This window comes from Trichosurus vulpecula, chromosome 2 (assembly GCF_011100635.1).
Source record: "Trichosurus vulpecula isolate mTriVul1 chromosome 2, mTriVul1.pri, whole genome shotgun sequence".
NCBI classification, from domain to species: domain Eukaryota; kingdom Metazoa; phylum Chordata; class Mammalia; order Diprotodontia; family Phalangeridae; genus Trichosurus; species Trichosurus vulpecula.
The window spans coordinates 87,116,913-87,142,226 of NC_050574.1; the positions used below are offsets into that span (position 1 = coordinate 87,116,913).

The 25,314-nt window shown below is 38.6% G+C and overlaps 1 protein-coding gene across 1 annotated transcript in view; it reads left to right on the forward strand.

The window, feature by feature from the left end:
- LOC118836631 (NACHT, LRR and PYD domains-containing protein 12-like) overlaps positions 1–21,861 on the forward strand; it is a 108,718-nt gene extending 86,857 nt beyond the window's left edge. The window contains exons 9-10 of the mRNA XM_036743870.1: positions 18,983–19,153; positions 21,680–21,861. Coding sequence (XP_036599765.1) covers positions 18,983–19,153; positions 21,680–21,800 — 292 coding nt within the window. The 3' untranslated portion in view covers positions 21,801–21,861. The remainder of the gene's footprint in view (positions 1–18,982; positions 19,154–21,679) is intronic.
- The last annotated feature ends 3,453 nt before the right edge of the window (positions 21,862–25,314 follow it).

The window sequence follows — 25,314 nt, forward strand, 5'->3', positions numbered from 1 at the left end:
CCACATCTACATTTGAGCTAATTATGGTAGAAGCCATAAATGTTGGTGTATCGCTAAATAAGTTCTGCCAAAATGTTTTCCAGTTTTCCACAATTTTTTTTCATGTAAGGAGTTCTTAAATGATAAATTTCTGTTCTCATGTCTGTTGAAGCCTAATTATTAAGCTTAGTGTTTCTGATTTTTATTTAATCTGCTATATTGGTATACTTTTCTATTTTTAACTAGTCATAAGTAGTTTTGATGACTCTTGATTTATCGTATAAACTGATGTCTAAAAATGCTGTTGTCTGGGAGAGACTGACCATTTTTAAAGAAGCTACATTCATTCCTCTACGTAGGAGATGACAAAGAATGGTGATCATAAAGTAGATGTGTTGGTACCATTGCCCAGAGATAGGCAAGAAGTGAATTACTCATGGAAAATTGAATTGACCACTTTGCTCTGATTTTGTTTTCTCCTACAGTCTGGCATCTTGTCATCTTACCTCTACATGTTCCCAGAATCTCTGCTCTGCTCTCAGTAGCAATAAGAGCCTGAAACACCTGGATGTGAGTGGAAATTCCTTTGAAGAGGGAGGAATAACACTTCTGTGTGAGGCCTTGGGAAACCCAAATTGCAGATTAGAGGCACTGAGGTGAGTTCCCCCATGTTCCCTTGGCATATGTTCTGTTTGGCATCAGGGACAGGAATGCATTAGGAAGAGAGAGTAGCAGAAACGAAGGAAGAGAGAGTGAAAACTGTTTGCCTAATCCAGGTTCAGAGTTCATATTCTTACCCCTTACTCCCACTGTTCCCTGAGGCAGAACATGACAAGGAAAGATTGTTTTGTTAAGGGAATACTGCCTTTCTCTCTTAATAGCCAGTTTTCACTGTGCATGGCTCTTAAATCTACATTTTCCTTCCTAGTCCCTGTATATCTTGTCAGCATGTCAGATACAATACTTTTGAGCTGAACTGGTTATCTTTTCAACAAACCCCACACTTCTTCCTTACTTCCCAATTTCTGCTGAGGATACCAACCTTCTAGTTATTCAGGTTTACAACTTCACTGTTATCCTTTATTCCTCACTTTCTTACCCCATTCATAAAATGATTTGCCATATTTTGTAATTTCTTCTCCCAACAAAATCTCCTCTGACTACTTCTTACCTCTATGCATGAAAGAAAGAACAAAAGAGGGAGCTGTATTTCCTAGTTGTACAGTTGGGGCCAGCTCTTAGTTCTACTCACTTATGTCTCTGGAGGAGAAAATGAGATAGGTGACTTTGCACATACCTCCCTCACTTAAATCCAGTTCACTCGCATGTCATGGCATCACTTTCCTAGTGTCATGGTCCTCTTTGAGAACCAAGGAACAACAAAGCTCTGTGAGTAGTAGTTGATCATAGAAAGTTACTTTGGTGACAAGGAAGATCAAAACACACACTCAGAAGAAAGTAACAAAGTGAAAGCTCCTACACCAAGTGTGCGGTACCTGTAGATTTCAGGCCACATGTGGCCTTATATGTCCTTAAGGGCAGCCTATTGACGGAATCCAAGTTTTGGAGACCAAATCCTTACTCCAAAATTGATTTTTCCTATCTTTTGTCCTTTTTGTTAATTGGCCTTAGAGTTGTTTTATTCTGCATTACTCTTACTAGTAGTAATTTGTAGCAGTCTTTCATGTGGTTATTAGAGGCCTATAATTTCCCTTTTGACACCTGTTTGTTCATCTCCTTTGACCACTTATTCATTCAGCTATGACATAAATCACATAATTCTGTCTGTTCCCTACATATATATATATATATATATATATACACACACACATATATATATAAATATATATATATCAGATATTAATCACATATCAGAGATTTGGTGCCTAAAAACCAAAAGAAAAGAAAACATTTTCCCAATATCTCCCTTTCTTATCATACCCTTAATTCCATTCATGGGTAAAAACCATTCCACTGCATTTAATGGATGTGAGCTATTTTGTCATTTGTTTTTGCCACTATCTAAGGATTCTCCCACATTCATAGTTGTTTAATTTTGAGATCAGATTCTCTTCCTCTTCTTTCTCGTTATTCCTCTTGTTCTTTTTCACATTTTTAAGGGTTTGTTAAAGGTGTATTAAACCTTAGCATTTCATTTAGTGGATATGAGCTATTTTAGTCTTTTGTTGTTGCCACTATCTAAGAATTCTCTCATATTTATATTTGTTTAAGTTTTTTGATCTGATCCTCCTACAGCTCCCCCTCCTTCCATTCCCCTCCCCTCCCTTCCCTGGCCTCCTCCTCTTCCTCCTCTTCCTTGGTTTTCTTATTTACATTTTTGTTCTTCTGCTTTCTTCTTCTTCCTCTCATTCTTCTTCTTCCTCTTATTGTTTTTCTTTTTAACATGATGACCTTCAGGCCACATATACATTTTGAGCTAATTATGGTACATGTTGTAAATGTTGGTGTAATACTATTTAATTTCTGCCAAAATGTTTTACAGTTTTTCCAAAATATTTTTTCACGTAAGGAGTTCTTCCATGTGTAATTTATGTTCTCATGTATGCTGAAGACTAATTATTGAGTTTAGTGGTTTCTGATTCTTTCTTAGTTAATCTGCTCAATTGGTATACTTTTCTATTTTTTAACTAGTACTAAATAGTTTTGATGATTCCTAACTTATACTATAATTTGAAGTGTAAAAATGTTGTTCTTTGGAAGACACTGACTATTTTTAAAGGAATGATCACAAAGTGGATGGGTTTTCAGCATTGCCCAGAGAAAGGCAAGAAGTGAATTAGTCACAGGATATTGAATGGACCACTTTCGCTCTGATTCTGTTTTCTCCTGCAGTCTGGCATCTTGTCATCTTACCTCTACATGTTCCCAGAATCTCTGCTCTGCTCTCAGTAGCAATAAGAGCCTGAAACACCTGGTTCTAAGTGGGAATTCCTTTGAAGAGGGAGGAATAACACTTCTGTGTGAGGCCTTGGGAAACTCAAACTGCAGGTTAGAGACACTGAGGTGAGTTCCCCCATGTTCCCTTGGTTAATGATCTGTTTGGAATCAGGGACAGGAATGCATTAGGAAGGGAGAGGAGCACAAGCCAAGGAACAGAGTGAAAACTGTTTGCCTAATCCAGGTTCAGAGTTCATATTCTTACCCCCTCCTCCCTCTCACTGTTCCCTGGGCAGAACATGACAGGGAAAGATTGGTTTGTTAAGGGAATACTGCCTTTCTCTCTTAATAGCCAGTTTTCACTGTGCATGTCTCCTAAGTCTACATTTTCCATCCTAGCCCCTGTATATCTTGTGAGCATGTCAGACACAACACATTTGAGCTGAACTGGTTATCTTTTCAACAAACCCCACACTGTTTCCTAACTTCCCAATTTCTGCTGAGGATACCAACCTTCTAGTTACTCAGGTTTTACACCTTCACTGTTATCCTTCATTCCTCACTTTCTTACACCATATAAAAAATAAGTTGCCATATTTTGTAACTTCTTCTTCCAACAAAATCTCCTCTACCTATTTCTTATCTCTATGTATGAAAGAAAGAACAAAAGAGGGAGCTGTATTTCCCAGCTGTCCATTTGTGTGCCCAGGTGGCCAGCTCCTAGTTCTACTCACTGATGGCTCTGGAGGAGAAAGTGAGATTGGTAACTTCGGGAATTGCTCTGTCACTTAAATCCAATTCACTTGCATGTCATGGCATCACCTCCCTGATATCTTGATCCTCTTTGAGAACCAAAGACATGCAGCAACCTCTGTCAGTAGTAGTTGAGCATAGAAATTATCTTTGGTGACAAGAAAGATCAAAATATACACTCAGAGAAAGATAAGAAAGCTGAAGGTCCTGCATCATGGGTGGGCAACATGCAGCATTTAGGCCACATGTGGCCTTGTAAGTCCTTAAGTGCAGCCTTTTGACTTAATTCTAATTTTACAAAACAAATCCTTTCTCCAAAATTGACTTCTCCTATCTTTTGTCCTTTTTCCTAATTGGCCGCAGAGTTGTTTTACTTTGCATTTCTCTTATTAGTAGCAATTTTTAGGCATCTCTCATCTGTTTATTAGGGGTTTATGATTTCTCTTTTGATGCCTCTTTGTTCATCTCTTTTGACCACTTGCTCATTGAGTAATGACTTAAATCACTTAATTCTGTCTGTTCCCTATATATATATATATATATATATATATATATATATATATATACACATATATACCCTACTCCACCTCTTCCTTCCCCTCCTCCTTTACCTCTTTCTACTCCTCCTGCTTTTCCTCCTTCTTCCCCTCCTCCTCTTTTTCCCCCTCCCTCTCCTCCTCCTTCCCCTCTTCCTCCTCCGGCTCGTCTCTTCTTCCCCCTCCTTCTTATTCATCATCTTTCTCTTGTTTTTCTTTTTCTTGTTTTTATTGTTCTTCCTTTTAACATCATAACCTTCAGGTAACATCTACTTTTGAGCTAATTATGGTAGAAGCCATAAATGTTGGTGTATCGCTAAATAAGTTCTGCCAAAATGTTTTCCAGTTTCCCACAATTTTTTTTCATGTAAGGAGTTCTCCAGTGATAAATTTCTGTTTTCATGTCTGCTGAAGCCTAATTATTGAGCTTAGTTGTTTCTGATTCTTATTTAATCTGCTCTATTGGTACACTTTTCTATTTTTAACGAGTACGAAGTAGTTTTGATGACTGCTGATTTATCGTATAAACTAATGTCTAAAAATGCTGTTGTCTGGGAGAGACTGACCATTTTTAAAGAAGCTACATTCATTCCTCTACAAAAGAGATGACAAAGGATGGTGATCATAAAGTGGATATGCTGTTTCCATTGCCCAGAGAAAGGCAGGAAGTGAATTACTAATGGGAAATTGAATTGACCACTTTGCTCTGATTTTCTTTTCTCCTACAGTCTGGCATCTTGTCATCTTACCTCTACATGTTCCCAGAATCTCTGCTCTGCTCTCAGTAGCAATAAGAGCCTGAAAGACCTGGATGTGAATGGAAATTCCTTTGAAGAGGGAGGAATAACACTTCTGTGTGAGGCTTTGGGAAACCCAAATTGCAGGTTAGAGGCACTGAGGTGAGTTCCACCATGTTCCCTTGGTTTATGTTCTGTTTGGCATCAGGGAAAGGAATGCATTAGGAAGAGAGAGTGAAAACTGTTTGCCTAATCCAGGTTCAGTTCATATTCTTACCCCCTCCTCCCTCTCACTGTTCCCTGAGGCAGAATATTGACAGGAAAGATTGGTTTGTTAAGGGAATACTGCCTTTGTCTCTAAGAGCCAGTTTTCACTGTGCATGGCTCCTAAATCTACATTTTCCATTCTAGTCCCTGTATATCTTGTGAGCATGTCAGACACAACACATTTTGAGGTGAACTGTTTATCTTTTCAACAAACCCCACACTTCTTCCTTACTTCCCAATTTCTGCTGAGGATACCAACCTTCTAGTTACTCAGGTTTACAACTTCACTTTTATCCTTCTTTCCTCACTTTCTTACTGCATTCATAAAATGATTTGCCATATTTTGTAATTTCTTCTCCCAACAAAATCTCCTTTACCTACTTCTTACCCCTATGCATGAAAGAAAGAACAAAAGAGGGAGCTGTATTTCCCAGCTATCCATTTGGGTGCCCAGGGGGCCAGCTCTTAGTTCTACTCACTGATGGCTCTGCAGAAGAAAGTGAGATTGGTGACTTTGCACATCTCTCCCTCACTTAAATCCAATTCACTTGCATGTCATGGTATTACCTTCCTAGTGTCATGGTTCTCTTTGATAACCAAGGAACAACAAAGCTCTGTGAATAGTAGTTGATCATAGAAAGTTACTTTGGTGACAAGGAAGATCAAAACACACACTCAGAAGAAAATAACAAAGTGAAAGCTCCTACACCAAGTGTGGGGAACCTGCAGCCTTCAGGCCACATGTGGCCTTGTATGTCCTTAAGGGCGGCCTTTTGACTGAATCCTAATTTTAGTGAACAAAACCTTACTCCAAAATTGATTTTTCCTATCTTTTGTTTTTTTTGTTATTTGGCCTCAGAGTTTTTTTATTCTGCATTTCTCTTATTAGGAGTAATTTGTAGCAGTCTTTCATGTGGTTATTAAAGGCCTATAATTTCTCTTTTGACACCTTTTTGTTCATCTTCTTTGACCACTTATTCGTTGAGCTATGACTTAAATCACATAATTCTGTCTGTTCCCTATATATAGATCTCAGTTATTAATCACATGTCAGAGATTTGGTGCCAAAAAACCAAACCAAAAGAAAACATTTTCCCAATATCTCCCTTTCTTATAATACCCTTAATTCCATTCATGGGAAAAACCTTTCACTGCATTTAATGGATGTGAGCTATTTTTTCTTTTGTTGTTGCCACTATCTAAGGATTATCCCCCATTCATTGTTGTCTAAGTTTGTGATCAGATTCTCTTTTTCTTCTTTCTCTTGTTATTCCTCTTGTTCTTTTTTGCATTTTAAGGGTTTGGTAAATGTTTATCAAACCTTTCCATTTCATTTAGTAGATATGAGCTATTTTAGTCTTTTGTTGTTGCCACTATGTACAAATTCTCTCATATTCATAATTGCTTAAGTTTCTCGATCTGATCCTCCTACTCCTCCCCCTCCTTCCCTTCCCCTCTCCTTCTCCACCTCCTCCTACTCCTCCTCCTTGCTTTTCTTTTTCTCCTTTTTGTTCTTCTTTCCTTCTTCTTCTTCTTCCTCTCATTCTTCTTCTTTCTCTTGTTGTTTTTCTTTTTAACATGATGACCTTCAGGCCACATGTACATTTTGAGCTAATTATGATATATGTTGTAAATGTTGGTGTAATACTAATTAATTTCTGCCAAAATGCTTTCCAATTTTTCCAGAAATTTTTTTCATGTAAGGAATTCTTCCATGTGTAATTTATGTTCTCATATATGCTGAAGACTAATCATTATGTTTAGGTGTTTCTGATTCTTTTTTATTTAATCTGCTCTATTGATTTCCTTATCTATTTTTTAACTAGTACTAAATAGCTTTGATGACTCCTAACTTACTGTATAATTTTAGGTCTAAAAATGTTGTTCTTTGGAAGTCATTGACCATTTTTAAAGGAATTACATCCATTCCCCTACATAGGAGATGACAAAAGATGGTGATCACAAAGTGGATGTGTTTTCACCATTGCCCAGAGAAAGACAGAAAGTGAATTAGTCACGGCAAATTGAATTGACCACTTCCATTGTGATTCTGTTTTCTCCTACAGTCTGGCATCTTGTCATCTTACCTCTACATGTTCCCAGAATCTCTGCTCTGCCATCAGTAGCAATAAGAGCCTGAAACACCTGGATGTGAGTGGGAATTCCTTTGAAGAGGGAGGAATAACACTTCTGTGTGATGCCTTGGGAAACTCAAACTGCAAGTTAGAGACACTGAGGTGAGTTCCCCCATGTTCCCTGCATTTATGTTCTGTTTGGCATTAGGGAAAGGAGTGCATTAGGAAGAGAGAGCAGCAGAACCCAGGGGATAGGAGTGGAAACCATCTGCCTAATCGAGGTTCAGGATTCATAGTGTTACCCACTTTTCTCTCTCACTGAGACCCGAGGAGGAACATGACAGGGAAAGATTTTTTGTTACGGAAATACTGCCTTTCTCTCTGAGAGCCAATTCTCACTGTGCAGGGTTCCTAAATCTGTATTTTCAGTCCTCATCTCCAGATATCCTGTGAGCATATCAGACACAACACATATGAGCTGAACTGGCTATCTTTTTAACAAACCCCACACTTCTTCCTAACTTCCCAAATTCTGCTGAGGATACCATCCTTCTAGTTACTCAGGTTTGCAACTTCCCTGTTATCCTTGATTCCTCACTTTCTCATGCCATTCATAAAACGATTTGCCATGTTTTGTAGTTTTTTCTCCCAACAAAATCTCCTTTATCTATTTCTTATCCCTATGGCTGAAATAAAGAAAGGGGGAGCTGTATTTTCCAGCTGTTCAATTGGGTCCCTAGGGGCCCAACTCCTAGTTCTATTCACTGATGGCTCTGGAGGGAAAAGTGAGACTGGTGACTTTGCACATACCTCCCTCAAATCTGATTCACTTGCATGTCATGGCATCACCTCCCTGACGTCATGATCTTCTTTGAGAACCGAGTACTGACAACAAGCTCTGTGAGTATTAGTTGACCATAGAAAGTTACTTTGGTGACAAGGAAGATCAAAATACACACTCAGAAGAAAATAACAAAGTCAAAGCTCCTACACTAGGGGTGAGGAACCTGCAGCTTTCAGGCCACATGTGGCCCTGTAGGTCATTAAGTGCAGCCTTTTGACTGAATCCAAATTTTATAGAACAGAATGTTTCTACAAAATTTCTGTCTTTATATCCTGTCTTTTGTCATTTTTGCTAATTGGCCTCAGCATTGTTTTACTTTGCATTTCTCTTATTAGTAGTAATTTATAGAAGTTTTTCATGTGGTTTTTAGAGGCTTACAATTTCTTTTTTGACACCTATTTGTTCATCTCCTTTGACCACTCATTCATTGAACAGTGACTTAAATCACATAATTCTGTCTGTTTCCTCTATGTATAACTTGGATAATAGTCCCGTATCAGAGATTTGTGCCCAAAAAACTCAAACCAAAACAAAACATTTTTCCAGTGTCTCTGTTTTTTTTAATCATACCATTAATTCCATTCATGGGAAAACCCTTTCAATTTCATTTAGTGGATAAGAGCCATTTTGCCTTTTTTCCTTTGCCACAATCTAAGAATCCTCCCATATTCCTAGTTGTCTAAATTTGTGATCTCATTCTCTTCTTCTTCTTACTTTTGTTTCTTGTTCTTCTTGTTCTTGTTCCTGTTCTTGCTTTTACATTATGACTTTCAAATTATGTGTACATTTTGAGCTAGTTATAGTATATGTTGTAAATGTTGGTGTAAAACTAATTTCTGCCAAAATACTTTCCAGATTTTCCAGCAGTTTTTTTTTTCATTTAGGTAGTTCTTCTGTGAGTAATTTAATGCATTCATGTCTATTAAGGTTAGATGTTTCTGATTCTTTCTTATTTAATCTGCTCTCTTTGTATACTTTTCTATTTTTTAAACATCTTCTAAATAGTTGTGATTACTCCTGCCTTATAGTATAATTTGAGATCTAAAAATGAGACCATTTTTAAAGAACCTACATTCATTCTTCTGAAAAGGAGATGACACAGGATGGGGATAATAAAGTGGATGTTTTTTTACCATTGCCCAGAGAAAGACAGGAAGTGACTTAACCATGGAAAATTGAAAACCCTGCATCTCTTCTGAACTTCCCTATTTCTGTTGAACATACCATCCTTCTAGTCACTCAGATTTGCAACTTCACTGTTATGCTTGATTCCTCACCTTCTCACCCCTTACATATAATCAGTTGCCAAATTATATCATTTGTTCTTTCAGCACAATCTCCTTTGTCTGTTTCTTATATCTTTGCGTACAACTTCCCTTGTAGTTCAGACCCTCATCACCTTTCACCTTCCTTATTGTAACAGTCTACTAACTGGTATCTGTATTTCCCCCTCTCTAATCCATTCTTCCCACAGTTGCCCAAGAGATTTCCTTAAGCACCAGTCTGACCATGCCATTCCCTTATCCAGTAACCTCTAGTTTCTCTTTATTATCCCCAGGAACAAATATGAAATCCTCTGTTTGACATTTAAAATCCTTTACAACCTGTCCTCAACTTACCACTCTAACCATACTTTCTTCACACATCCTGTGGTCCAGCCAGAGTGACCTTACTCTTGCTCACATACTGCAGTCCATTTCCTGTATCTATGCCTTTCCACTGGCTGGCCACTCTACCTGGAATGGGCTCCCTCCTTACCCCTGCCCTATAGAGATCTAGTGTCCTTTAAGGCTCATTTTCAGCACCACCCTCACCATGAAGCCTTTCCTGATCTGCTCAGCCATTACTGTCCACCTCACAAAAATTCTCTTGCATTACCTTTTCTCTGCCTATCTATTTAAACATTATTGCCCCAATAGGTTGCAAACTCCTTGAAGGCAGGGACTATTCCACTTGTATCTGTGTATCCCCAGTATCTGTGGCTCTGCCTGGTACACAGTAAGGACTTAATAACTCTATTTACTCTATTATAGCAATACATTTTAATAGGAGGAAGCTAAGCACTATTGAGAGAGGTTAGCAAAATTTGAGACAAGGACAGATGGATTTTGAAATTTAACCTGCAACAGGACAGCTGAACTCTGAACTAAGTTCAGAGACAAGGAGCCGTGACTTAAACAGTTACAGAAAAAAAAAACAGCTACGGATCAAATTCAGTTAATTGTAAATAGGATCAATGAGAAAATGATACAGGAGATTCACTTAAGGCTCACCTGTGGCTATAAGAAGCAATAGCATGCTCATTGGCCATACCCCAGAAACTGTTTCAGCAGCCGGGCTATACCAGGTTGAGGATAACCAAGAGGTGTCAAACCCTTTGGTAAGTTAGGGGCTGTCTACCCCATGTATATGAAGACTTCTCTTGGTGGTGGTGGTAACAGCAAGGCAATAAACACAACATCAACAATAATCATGAATATGCCTATGTAGTTCTGTATCTCAAAGTATGAAAGACTCTCCATATAGAAGGTAGAAGAAGTAAAATATTTATTCAGACACCAGAGAACCATAGCCCATAACCAGGCAATCTGCTCTCACAACCAGTGAGCCCACTTTATCCTAAAAGCAAGGAACTTAAAACACAGTATCACAGCATGGTACCTCACCATCCCAAAACCTCTCTGACTCCCTGCTGGGCTCTTCCACAAAAGTCATGGTACAGCTATCACAGATTGACTTTCTTTACCTCAGCTCTAACTATCATAAATGGTCATAACAGCCATAATGACTCTCTCAGCATTTCCTGTGACACAACTTCCTTTTCCTTTCAGCAGGTCACATGGCTTATGCATAGGAAATGATGCATAGGAAAGATCTTTAAATCAAAATTGCTATTACAAATGGGTAGATGAGAACAATTTATTCAAATGGACATGAAAGTGGTGTAACACCAAGCAAATTGGCATTTTTGCTGGATTGAATGTGCATTGAGTTCTACCCAGTCTACCCAGCCAATCAGATGCTCGCTAGAACTGTATATAAGGAGAGCCCAGAGTGTGAGAGAAGCAGAAATTGAAAGGGAGTTGAAGAGAAGACATCAAGAGAGCTGCCAGTGTTGAAAAGAGAGACAGAGAGAGAGCCAGCATCATGAGAGCTGCCAGCGTTGGGAAGATAATAATGAAGAGAAGAGATGAAGAAGAATTATCAGTGAGCATTGATTGAGAGGAAACCTGAATGAGCTGGCAAGAGACTTAAAAGAACTGGGGGGAGACTTCTAGAGCAGAGGAGAGACTTCCAAGAGTGCAGAGAAGATGTCCAAGAGCACAGAGGAGACCTGTGAGAGCAAAAAAAAGATCTTTGATGGTAGAGACTTCTGAAGGAGCTTCTGAACTTTGAAGACTAGTGGAGCTGTAGGGCAGAGACCTGCTGGTGGGAAGGAGGCTTAGCTTAAGCCTCTTTTGAGAGCTGTTAAGGTGAACTGGGTTGTTAACACAGAGCCTCTGGACTTTGGAGGTGAATTGAGCTGTTGGTGTTGGTGGTGAGTGTTCCTGCTCTGTTAAGCTTCATTTTTCGAGAAACAGAAGCTGCAGGCAGGAACCTGTGGAGCCTGCTATTGGGAAGGAGCTTGGAATGGAGCAGTCCCCATGAGCTGAGACCCGGTGCAGGAGTGGAGAGTTGCCTATGTGTGAATCCAAGTGCGGGTCAAGAGTAGTCAGCTTACAGAGAAGGAGCCATGGGACTTGGAAGTCAACCTCGAGTCAAGATGAAAGAAGACATTACTTGGACACTTGATAACGATTAAGGAGATTGTTCTTATTGTGACCTAGGGGTGGATGGTGTGGTATTTTCTGGTACCCCTTAAAGATGTTGTGTGCTAGGGAAGACCCTAGCCTGGAAACCCCTGATTTGGGGATACAATGACACATACTGTGTCATATGATGATCTTTCTGTGACCTAAGGGTAGATGGCGTGGTACTTTCTGCTACCCCTTAAGGATGTGTTGTGCTAAGGAAGACCTTAGCCTGGAACCCCCTGCTAGGTAAAAATTGTATTTTGGGGAATGTTGCTGAATGCAATGATACATACTTTGTGCCATAAGACATACTGAGTGATATGATACTTGTGTGTGTGTGTGTGTGTGTGTGTGTGTGTGTGTGTGTAATGATTTGTTTTGCTTAAGGATATTGCCATGAATGTTATGCTATGCTTTATTAAACAATGCTTTCTTTATTGCTAAATAGATAGTTCATTATGCTATGCAATTAAACCCTTGAAATTGTTTACAGTAGCAGACCTCAGATGTGCTGCCGTGACTGGCATTATTAGTGGGTGAAGCAGATGCTGTGGACAGCTTAGAGCTTGTTTAGACATCAGAGACACCAAGGTCATTTGCTGCATATTGATCCACCACTAGTCAACTTGACTCTGTCCTGCCCCTGGATTGTGACAACTGTAGAAGAGAGAATGAGGCTGATGACTTCACACAACTCTGCCTCACTTAAATCCAATTTATGCATGAATCAAAAGACATCACCCTGTCTTACCATTTTTACCTATCTCAAAGTTGTGTGGTAACAGGTGAGTAATGAAGCAGCAGGTGAAGTTGCACTGGGGGCTTTAGTCACAACCCTGCGCATAGGTGGCCGAGGCCACAGGTTCATCATCTCATTGGAAGGAGAACTGGCCTTTGGCAGATCTGGGTAGCCTTTTAAGTATCTCACTGTTCACCCCAGGTCTGAGGAAGGGGCCAGAAGAGGTGCTTTAAAAATTTTCTGCTTAGGTAACCCTGGTGTGTTATTGTGTCAGGTGGGGATCCCACCCTGTTGTTGAAACACACACACACACACACACACACACACACACACACACACACACAATGCAGGAAAACTTTTGCAAAGATGATTCCACTTGCCATCAGTATATGGAATGTGTGCATAGTTATGGACCACACAAAATCCAGTAGATGTGACAGATGAATAGCTCTTGTTGTGAGAGAATTCAGCAGGTATCATATCCAAATAGCATCCCTGAGTGAAGCATGGCTGGCAAACTAAGGCCAGCTTACCAAAGTTGGTGCTGGGTGCATGTTATTTTCTGGAGTGGCTACAGTGATGGGGAGCACCAGGAAGCTGGTTTTGGTTTCATAATCAGTTATAATCTAGTAAACAAGCTTGTATGCCTCCCACAATGATTAAACTGTAGGCTTATCACAATGTCATTTCTATTTGTAGGAATGTGACACACCATCATCATCAGTACCTCTGCTTCCACCATGATGAATCCTGATAAAGTCAAAAATAAGTTTTAGGAAGACCTGGAGACCCTCATGGGCCAAAAAAGGACAAGCTTATAATTCAGGGTGACTTTAATGTTGGAGTAGACACCAACTATCAGACATAGCAAGGGGTCTTCAGGAGGAATGAAGTTGGAAAGAACAACAGCAATGGTCACTTAGCACTGAAGACTGGTGCATTTCCTGACCTTCTCATCACCAATACTGTCTTCCATTTACCTAAATGCAATAAAACTTTGTGGATACACCCTGACAGCAAACATTGGCATTTAATAGACTCATTATTAGGAAAACAAACAAGACAGGATGTGAGAGAGATAAAGGCAATGTGTCGCACAGAGGGCTCAACTGATCATAGACTTATGCTCTCACAGCTAAATATTTGCAGTCAACAAAAGCAGCAGGCCCAAGGCAGGATAACAACCAGAAGACATGATGTCAACAGATTAGAGAGTTTCTCTGAGTGGGGACAGTTCATTGCTAACTTGGAGGGAAAGTTGAGACAACACTTGATTGACAACAGTGGAGCAGAAAAGGAGTGGACAGCTTTCATAGATTTGGTATACAGCACTACATTTACTCATCTGGATCAGAACACTGGTAAGCATCAAGACTGGTTTGACAAAAAATAATGGGGAAATTCAGAAGATGCTAAATGAAAAATGAGAATTCTGTATGGTTTACCAGCAGGTTAAGTTCATCTATCTCTAAAAAGGCAGCATTAACTTCATGAAAAGTAAGGTATAAGCAAATCTTAGATGCAGAATTCTTGGCTCAGTAAGAAGGGAAAAGAAATTCAGTTGTACACTGATAATAACAATCCAAAGCACTTTTATGATGCTTTCAAGGCTATTTATGGGCCAGAGACCTATGGTGCATCTCAACTACTCAGTACTAATGGAGTCACATTGATTAGTGATAAGGACCAGATCCTGGAGAGATGAGCTGAACACTTCCAAAGTGTTCTCAAAAGACCATCATCAATCAGTGCTGAAAACATTTACCATTTACCTCAGGTTGAAGTCAGTCCCACTCTAGACAAATATTCAAGTGAAGAAGAGATTTTGGATGCCATTTGGCTCCTTTCCTGTGGCAAAGCACCTGGTGATGATTCTGTTCCAGCTAAGATTTATCAGATGTTGGTGGGGTTCATTATTCATACAAAAGCTGACTGAAATTCTCTGGGTTATATGGCTAGAGGATGTTATCACTCAGGATTTTAAGGACCCTTCATTGTCCATCTCTATAAAAGTAAATGAAATAGATTGTCCTATGACAGTCACAGGGAGGTTCTCTCTCTTAACCGTTGCTGGCAAGATTCTTACCAGAGTCCTCCTTAATAGGCTGAACCTTCACTTGGAAGGAAGTCATCTCCCTGAGAGGCAGTGTGGCTTCAGAAAGGGCAGAGGAACAATCAATTGGATGTTTCCTGCTTGGCAACTTGAGGAGAAATGCCAGGAGTAGAATAGAGGTGTTTACACAATATACAATGATTTGTTCAAGGCCTTTGATAATGTCAGTCATGAGGGCTTATGGAAAATTATGTCAAAATTTGGTTGCCCAGAGAAGTTCATCACTATTGTACATCAATGTCATGATAGCATGCTTGATGGGTTCTGGATAATGCTTTCGTAGTCACCAGTGGAGTGAAGCTAAGGTGTGTCTTTGCTTCCATGGTTTTTAGCATGATATTTTCAACAATGTTGTCAGACATGTTCAATGAAAACAAATGCAGCATCAAGGTCAGCTACCACACTGATGGTGAATTATTTAACTTGAAAAGGTTACAAGCCAAGACTAAAGTGGAAGGAGAGTTGGCACATAAATTTTTGTTCACAGTTGATTGTGCACTCAAGGCAGCCTCTGGAGTGGATATGCAACAAAATACAGAACTGTTCTCTGCTGATTGTGGTAATTTTTATCAAACAGTTAACACCAAGAAAACAGAAGTGCTCCACCTGCCAGCACCATCCCATCCATACTTGGAAACATCAGTAACAGCAAATGGAAAAGTTTTGAATATTGTGGATAAGTTCACTTACCTTGGCAGTATACTTTCCAAGAATGTACACATTGATAATGAAGTTGACACATGCATTGCCAGAGCTAGCTCAGTGTTTTGGAGGCTCCAAATGAAAGTGTGAGAGAGAAGTGGTATTAGACTGCCTACCAAACTGAAGGTCTACAGAGCCATTGTGTTGTATGCTTGTGAAACCCGAACAGTATGCCAACACCATGCCAGGAAACTGAGTAGCTTCAATTTGAATTGTTTTAGGAAGATTCTGAAGATCCTTTCTCAACCTAAACCCCCAATCACTCCCACTCTTCTTTGGATAGCACAACTCTAATGGCCTAGGCACATTGTTCAAATTTCAAACATGCACATGCCTAAAAGATTGTTTTATAGAGAACTCACACAGAGCAAAACACATGTTGGTCAGAAGAAGCAATACAAGGACACTCTCAAGGTCTCTCTGAAGAACTTTGGAATTGATTATGTGACATGGCAGACATGGGAACAGGACAGCCCAACATGCCTCATGAAAGAAAGTGCTGTGCTCTATGGGAAAGGCAGAATTGACATAACTCAAAAGAATTGGGAAATGTACAAATTTAGAGAATCCGCCTCACATATTTGCATGGAATATTTGTGCACAACCCGTTGTAGAGCATTCTGATCTCATATTGGTCATATCAGTCACAGTTGGACCACACTTGACTAACATAGTGAAGACATTTTCATCCTCTGTGAGAAGGAAGAACAACCAACCAACCAATTCGAAAAGGACATTAAATTACTCTGGCATAACTCTTCTTCTCATAATTCTTTTTGTCTAACTTTGTAATCATCACTTCTTCATCTAGATTTGCACCATCTTTTTAATAAGACATTTTATAATATTTCCAGGAATTGAAGTCAAGCTCACTGGCATAAAATTTGCAGACCCTGTTCTCTTTCCTTTTCTGAAAATGCAGACATTTGCCCATTTCCAACCTTGTAGGACCTCTCTTATTTTACACTGTCTTCCACATATTGCCAACAAAACCTCAACAAACACACCTTTTTTTCTTAATTATTTTAAATTTTCAAGTAACAGATTTTTTTCAAATTTATCCCTGCTACTGGCTTCTCCTCCATTGAGAAAAAATTCCTCAATGTATAGTTATATATTCTGGCAAAAGAAATTTCCATATTAATTATGTCCAAATATATATGTATCTACATTTCAAGTTCATCATCTTTGCCAGAAGACGGGTGGTCCACTTTATCATCATGATTTTGGACTCATTTATCATTTTCTTGATCAGAATTCTAAAGATTTTCACAGTTATTTTTCTCTATAACATTATTATTGTATAGATTGATGTTGTTTGGGTTATATCCTTTTCCATAAGTTCATAGAGGTCATCTCAGTTTCCTTTGAAACCATACATTTTATGATATCTTCTTGCATATTATTCTATTACATTCATATAACACAACTTGTTTCATAGTTCCAAAATAGAACACCCCTTTGGTTTCCAATTTTTGGCTACAACAGAAAGAGTTGCTATAAATATACTTATACATCTAACTCCTTTTCCTCTTTCTTTCATTTATTTGGTATATAGGACTAATAGTGGTATCGCTGGGTTGAAGTGTGTGCACAATTTGGTAATGTTCTTGGTATTCCAGGAAATTAAATTTCTTTCCAGAGTTTCCAGACCAATTCACAGCTCCACTAACAATGTACTACTGTATCTGTTTTTCCATAGGCCCTACAGCATTCCTCATTCTTCTCTTTTGTCATGTTTGCCTGTCTGAAGGGTGTGAAATAGAACTTCAAGTTGCTTTAATTTACATTTCTCTAATTATTGATTTATGTAACATTTTTTCTTATGAATATTGATGGCTGGCATTTCTTTTCTTAAAAGTTGCCTGTCCATATGCCCAAAGGGCTACAAAACTGTATATACCCTTTCATCCAGCAATACCACTGCTAGGTCTGTATCCCAAAGATATCCAAAGAGAGACAGAGACAGAGAGAGACACACACCCACAAAGACCGAGAGAGAGAGAGAGAGAGCACCTACTTGTATAAAAATATTTCTAGCAGCTCTTTTTGTGAGCTAAAATTGGAAATTAAGGGGATACCCATCAATTGGGGAATGGTGGAATGAGTTATGGTATATGGTTGTGATAGAATATTATTGTGCGATAAATGATAAGTAAGATGGTTTTAGAAACCTGGAAAGACATACATAAATTGATACAAAGTGAATTGAGCAGATCCAGGGATACATTGTATAGCAATAGCAGTATTGTACAATGAAGAAATGTAAGTGACTTGACTCTTCTCAGCCATACAATGATCCAAGACAATCCACAGGACTCATGATGAAAAATGCTGCCTTCAGAGAAAGAACTGATGTCTGATGAATACAGACTAAAGCATACTGTTTTTTCCTTCCTTCCTTTCTTTTTCTCCTGCTTTCAAGTCTTCTTGCACAAAATGACTAATATGGAAATGTTTTACATGATTGCACATATAACCTATATCAGATTTCTTACTGGTTCGGGGAGGGGGGAAGGAAGGGAGAGAAGGACAGTATTTTGGATTCAAAACTTAAAAAAAGTTAAAAATTGTTTTTATATGTGCTTGAGAGAAAATAGAATATTATTTTTTAAAGTTACCCATTGTTCATTTGCTTTGATCCTTTATATATTGAAGAATGGCTCTTAGCCTTATAAGTTTATCTTAGTTTCTTATATAACTTGGACATGTGACCTTTATCAGTGAAACTTGATGCAAAGATTATTTTCCCCTGTTTACTTGTTTTTCTTTTAATTTTAGCTGCATTGGTTTTGTTTATGTGAAAATTTTAATTTTATTTAATCAAAACTTACCATTTAAACTTTTATTATCCTCTCTATTCCTTGTTTGGTCATAAACTCTTCTAGAAAGTGTCATGTAAGCAAGAAAAAAAATGCTATCATTTCCATTTTAGCCTGAGGAATTCTTTTTGTTTTAAATTATGAACTTAACATACACCAATTAGAATGGACTTTTATTCTATATAGTAGAACAGAAGAAAGATAATTATACATGAAATTGTGTATCTCTTATGTAGATCTTGATTTTATTTTTAAATATATGATCTATCTGTAGTTTTCAAAACTCTCCTGTTTATGTTTCTTTCTGGCCTTCTTTTCTTTTTTCCCTCTAGTTTAAAAAAAGATTTCTTACTGACTTTTTTCCTTTTCACATTCACAATCTCATCTTTTTTCCCCACTTACCTATCTTCCACCACTCCCCTTTTGGGGAAAAGAAAAACAAAGTGCTTTTAACAAATATACAGGATCAAACAAAACAAATTACAGCATTTGGGGTGTGTTTGTGTGTGTGTGTGTGTGTGTGTGTGTGTGTGTGTGTGTGTGTGCATGTGTGTGTGCCCATGCTTGTGTGTGTGTGTGTGTGTGTCCATGTCTGTGTGTATTCTGAAGGTGTGGTTCTAAAGGAGCTGTGGGTTTGACCCCCTTTCCACAAAAAGTCAGGAAATGAATGGCTACTATAGAAATGAAATTGTCCTTTCTCCTTTGGTTGTCCTTCTCCTTTAGGCTGGCTGAATGTTCTCTAACTGGAGCTTGTCTTCAGGATCTCCTCCCTGTTATCTGTGGCAGTGAGAACCTAAAAACTTTGGACCTGAGTTTCAATTTCTTTGGTGATGAAGGAGTGAAGCTGCTGTGCAAGACCTTGGAAAAGCAGGATTGTAAACTACAAACACTAATGTGAGTCCCCCAAGTTCCGTTTGTAGCATGTTCCCTAGTCATTAGGGCCAAAAAGGAAGAAGGAAGAGCAAATGGCAGGGGAAAAACTAATGAAAACCTTTCTACTTTATCTTTTCATTTAAAAAAAAATCCACCTTATCTCCATCATCACCCCCATCCCGCCAATATGAAAAAAAGAAGAGAAATAAGACTTTTGTAACAAATATGCGTAGTGAAGCAAAACAAATTCCCGTGTTGGCATAGTCCAAAAATCATGTCTATTCAGTACCCTGCATCCATCATCTTCCCTGTTAGGAGGTTGGTAGTATATGGTACACAAGTCCTTTGGAATTGTGGTGGATCATTGCATTAATCTGGATTCTAAAGTCTTTCAAAGTTGTTTGTTTGTATAATTGTCATGGTATGTGTTGTTATCGCATAAACTGTTTTCCTGGTTCTACTCACTTCACTCCTAATCAGTTCATAGAAGTCTTCCCAGGTTTCTCTGAAACCATCCCCTTCATCATTTCTTAGAGTAGAAAAATATTCCATCATATTAATATACTCCAACTTGTTGAGATATTCTTTATTTCATGGACACCCTGTGAGTTTCCAATTCTTTACTGGAACCACAAAAAGAGTTATGAGCAGGGAATATTAGAAAGGGACCCCAGAGGCAGGCAGTCTGATATAGTCTGATTCTAAGACAATTTCTTTCCTCCTGAACATTGTAGGACATTCCCCTACCTACAATGGCTTCTACCAGGGTTAGTTTGCTCAGAGCAGAGTCCACTTCCTTCTGAAAAACGCAGTGAGCTTCTCTAGTCTTTTTTTTCTTCCATCATCTTCACCTGAGACGTATTCCTTCATCTCACTGTTCTGTCTTGTTTCATTCTGGAAAAGAATAGCCTATGTGTCTAGTGTGAAGAGGCTGAAGAGCTCTGGGAAGGGGGCATAGTAAGGCCAACTGCCATATTAATGCTTACATATGAAGCTGGAATCTCTTTCACCCACAAATCCATAGGGTGGAGACAAGGATCTTCTCTTGTTTTCTTGTAGCTCCCACAGAATCACAGTATCTTAGAGAAAGATATCTCATCTAGTCCAGAGGAGCCAAGTTTGGGGCCAAAACATTTCCCAGGGTGTCCCAGCCAGATTCAGATGGGGATGTTTACAAAATACATAAAAATGCAGTACAGCATGGATACTGTTAACTTTTAGTTTCCTAAATCAGTATGTGACCCTAAAGGATTAATTTCTATTTGAGTTTGACGTAACTGGTCTAGTCCGACCTGTACCTAAGCAAGTCTCTCTGTTATTTTTAGGCTCCTTTGAAATATACATAAATACATTAATATATACATATATGTGTATGTAGAGAGAGATTCAGTTTCTTTTTGCATTTATTATTTCCTCCTCCACCTGCCACTCCTGAAGAGAACAATAAAAACAAGACCAAAAACCCTCTCATTCCTAGTCTTCAAATAGTGAAATTCAGCTAGTATATCCCTCACTTCCTCTCACTCTCCCAACTTCTTCATCAGACCCATCAGCACTGTGGAGGAGGCTGCCAGGTGGTGCCATGGATAGACCCCTAGGCTTGGAATTAGGAAGATCCTGAGTTTAAATTTGGCTTTAGATGCTTATTAGCTGTGTGACCCTGAGCAAATCGCTTAAGCTCTGTCTGCCTCAGTTTCCTTAACTGTAAAGTGGAGAGAACAAGAGCACCATACTGAAAGGGTTGTTTTGAAGATTAAATGAGATAATATTTGTAACATTTCTAAGGCTCCCTGCCCCATAGTAGGTGCTTAATAAATACTTCTTTCTTTCCTTCCTTATTTCCTACCCACCTCTGTAGCCTGGTTATTCTATGAACATCCTTCAGTTTCTCATTGTTATTTCTAAAATGAGGACCCCACCTTTGTCCCCCAACAGAATACAATGATCCAACCATGACTTGACCAGGGAAGAGTTTAGAAAGACTAACCCATCCCTACTTTTGTACCTTATGCTTCTCTTAATGAAGGCTAAATTCACACCAGCTATTTGGTCTGATTTGTTACCCGATTGACTCATAATGACTTGCAAGCCCAAATATTTTTCATATGAACTGCATTGTATCCATGTTTCCCCCTTTCTGTCGCTTGCGAACTTGTTTTTTTTTTTTAACCCAGGCAAGGGACTGACCATCTGTCCAGGCTCTGACTATGAAGGGAGATTCTCTCCAGTCTGTGCTGGACCTGCCCCCAATGAAGTTCATGGACACATGGTCTTCCACTGATGGTCATTCAGGCAATCATGAGAATGGCATTAGAAGGGCAAATCTTAAACCTATTTCAGATACAAATGATGAGTTTTTTAAAACCATCTGTCAGTAGCTTCTGTACACACACATACACACACAGAGTCAGTTACAGACACCAAAACATGGGAGGAAGGATGGGAGGCAGAAGTGACTAGAAGAAGGTACTTGCCTGAGGACATAGGAATCAGGGTTACAAAGAAATTCAGCTAAAGATTGAACAAAGTGTCTTTGTGTTTTCACAGCTTCAATCAACATGACTTAAGTGAAGAATCAAAGAGAGCATTGGACAAACTACAATCAAGGAAACCTTTTTCCTTCATTACAGGAAAAGATGAAGATGACATTCCTTCACTGAGAAGCTGAAGACACAGTGTAACCCTTGATCGGCCCACTTATTGGGTGACTTTGAACAAGTCACTTTTCTTTTACGAGCATCAATTTTCTTATCCATTTGGAAGGAAATTATGATTTTTTTGTATTAACCTATGGTGTATATGTAATGAATATACTAATAGATTAGATTCTTAGAATTGGCTCTTCTGAATTGAGAGTCAGACTTACAATGCAGCTTGAAATGATCAATCAAACCCTTGACAACATTCTCACAATCACTGCATTCTTGTGCCTGTGTTCCTTAAGTGAAGCAAATCAAAGATTGTAGAACCTGTTGCTGTCACAGAACTCTCATCCTGTGACCCACCAAGTAACAACCCCTAAGGGTTGAAACAATACAGGTCCCATAGGACTCCAGGACCTCTGTACTGTGGGCTTGTAGTGGGAAACCACTCACGCCGTGGGAAATTAGAGTTTTTAATCCACCTTCCCCACTCCTTGCCCACCTGGGATTTATGTATATAATCTCTCCATTCACTAGAGGAAGGTCTTCCCCTCTGAGACTAGGCAGAAGAGACATAATGTCTTTGTCTTTAGATACTTGAGGGACACTCATTCTTTAGGCAGCCTAGCCACTATGAAGCCCATCCATAGTTTTCTTTCCTGAGGCTGTATCTTCCGTCTTGTGCTCTCTTGCATCTCTCATGATAACTCTAGTCCCTCATGCTTCTGGGAAAGCTCTGTCTCTCCATCTCCTTCCTTGATTTTTCCCCTGGGTTCCTATAGATGTAACCCGTACCCAGCCTTTCATGTCTGGGGTAGTAGTGATCAGCATCTGTTTGCAAAGATACAGGTTCTAATAAAAACCTAAGAAAATACCCAGACTTGGGAATGCATAAAATGGGTTGTGAAGAGGTCTTCCCTTAGTAAGCAGAAACAGCCTGATTATGTTAATCCCAATCCCATCTCCACTTCTACCTCCCTTTGTATACATATGGGGACATGGGGCAGGAAGCAGACCCTTTCCACAGAACTTGTATGACGTGTTAATAAAGGACCTTGCATTCATCCCATGTCTTCATTCCCCAGGGTATTCAAGACATCTTGAGGAGGTATGTTCCCATAATGGGCCAGAAGGGGAGGAGGGGAATAAGAGAGAGGAAGAGGAATTCGAATGGAAACAGAAACACAGCCCTTTGTGATCTAAAGTGGCCTTGAATTCCACAGTCTAGAAGATGTCACCCCCAGAATCCTCATACCACCAGCTTCTGCACTGTGAGAGGTTTTGGTGCATTCACTTCATATTTATTAAGTATTTAAGGCCATAAATTTAGAGCTGAAAGGGACCCCAGTTGAAGATCTAGTCCAACTCCTTACTTTTGCAGATCAGGGGAAAAAAAAGGCAGGAAGAGGGTAAGATGTTTTGTCCAAGGGTGTTCGATGAGTGACAGAATTTGCATTTGAACCTATGTCACCAGACTTAAATAGTTCTCAGAATTCCCAATAATATGCAGCAGAGTAGATTAGGAGGTAGGAAACCAAGGAATCTGATACTAAAGATACCTCTGTTTATCAAACCTCCTCATCTGGCAGAGGAGGAAAGAAGGAACTCTGAAAATTACAAATTTAAAAGCTGGGAGGAACCTTCAAATTGGAAGGTGCCTTCAGTTGTAGGACTCTTCCACTTGAGAGGCACCTCATTTTGTTTAAAGGGCACTTTTCCTACCCTTATCAATCTTTGTCCCCAATCCACGATTCCTTAAATGTATTTGTCATGTCAGGACTTGATTGGAGTCATTTGGCAAGAAAAGTTTAGTGATCTGCCCATGGTATAGATTCTAAGTCACAACCACAAAGAGCCCCCAACCCAGGTGGGAAAATAGGAGGCTAAGAAGGGGTTTTTCCGTTACACCAGATTCCCTCTCAGAATTCTTTTTTTTTGAAAGTATACACGTGAATTTTATTTTATTATAGGAAATATGATGTGTGCGGATTAATAGCTATAAGATTATAGAATTTTCTTTGTATTTCTATAGTTATAGAAACTGTGCAAGTATAAAATTCAGGACATTTATTTTGCTTTACAGTTCCTTCACTTCATTAGATATCTCATGGAAAGTAGCCCTCTATCTATTACTATGATACATAATTTTTAACATTGAAATATACAGAATTAAACACATCATTATTATAAAAAAAAATTGAATATCTGCTTCTTGATATTATATTTTGAAAAGGGAATCTTAAGTTTTCCACCTGCCATATTAATAAAATTTTGATATTTCTGGTGGACTTTTGGGCCGTATTTTATGATGAAGAGAAATAAGTTTCCAAGGAGTCTGATGGTATGTAATAGCAGCCTCATTGTAAATTCTTTCCATCATTTGTCTTTTTAATCATCACCATTCAGTTGGTTTAAAGATGTATAAATTAAGGCAGCTTTTGAGATTTGAGATTCTTTCAAAGGGCAGTTAGAATAATCTCTTTCAGAATTTTAAAGAGTCAGACAAAACTTCAAAGTCTCTTTAAGAATAAAAAGCATTTACTCTAAAATTAATAGCTCTGCCAAGGAGAGAAAATTATGTTTCCAAAATGACAACTTTATCCATATAGAAATTATGAAAATGTGGCCCAAAGTGTTTCTAAACATCAACACAATTTACATGATATTTGCTGTTATTTCCCTACTAAATAAGCATCTTTAAAACATATCATAGGGTTATTTTTTTACAAACATATTTCTCAGTGTTCCAGGACCATACATTACAAAATAAAATTGAGAAAAATGCTCTGGAAAGCATAAAAAAGGGAGACAGGAAGGCTAAAGTGATGCTACTTCTATAGGGTAAAATTTCATTTGGATGGTTCAAAAAATGCTTTGGCATTTAGAGACTGATGGCAGTCTCTAAACCTTCACATGAGTTCTATTATATGCTTTTAAAAGAAAATATATGACAAAACCCTTAAGATATTAGGACTGGCCATTAGGTTCAAAGTTGTTTTCTGAGCTTGATACAGTGTGTGGTGTGAGCTATACAAGACAGAGGAGAATGTTTCCTGGATTTGGAAGGTAGTACTATATAACCTTAATTCAAACAGTAGAAAAATATGGAGATGATGAGGTAATACAGCCTCACTCTTCTCTTTCTATGTGGTACTTCCAGGTAATTCTATTCCCCATGTGAATGCGATTAGCTTTGCATGCAAAAGTGGAGCATCCCAGTGCCACTACATAGAACATAAACTCTTCCTGAATGCCATGTTCAAACAAAGCATGCTTTTGCCTAAAGTCCATTGAGCAAAAAACAAACAAAACAATAACAGCAACAACAAAAACAACAAACAACCCCCACCCCCATAACACTGTGGAAAATATTCTATAGGTTGTATTAAGAAAATAGTAAGAGCTACAAAGATATTTTAAAACATCTGAACAAAATTTAGAAATGGTGGTTATTTGGGGGGAATGGGAGCTTGTTCCAAAGCCTACTGACGAGAGGAGCACATCTGAAAAAAAAAAGCACTTCTTTAGAATATTAATCTA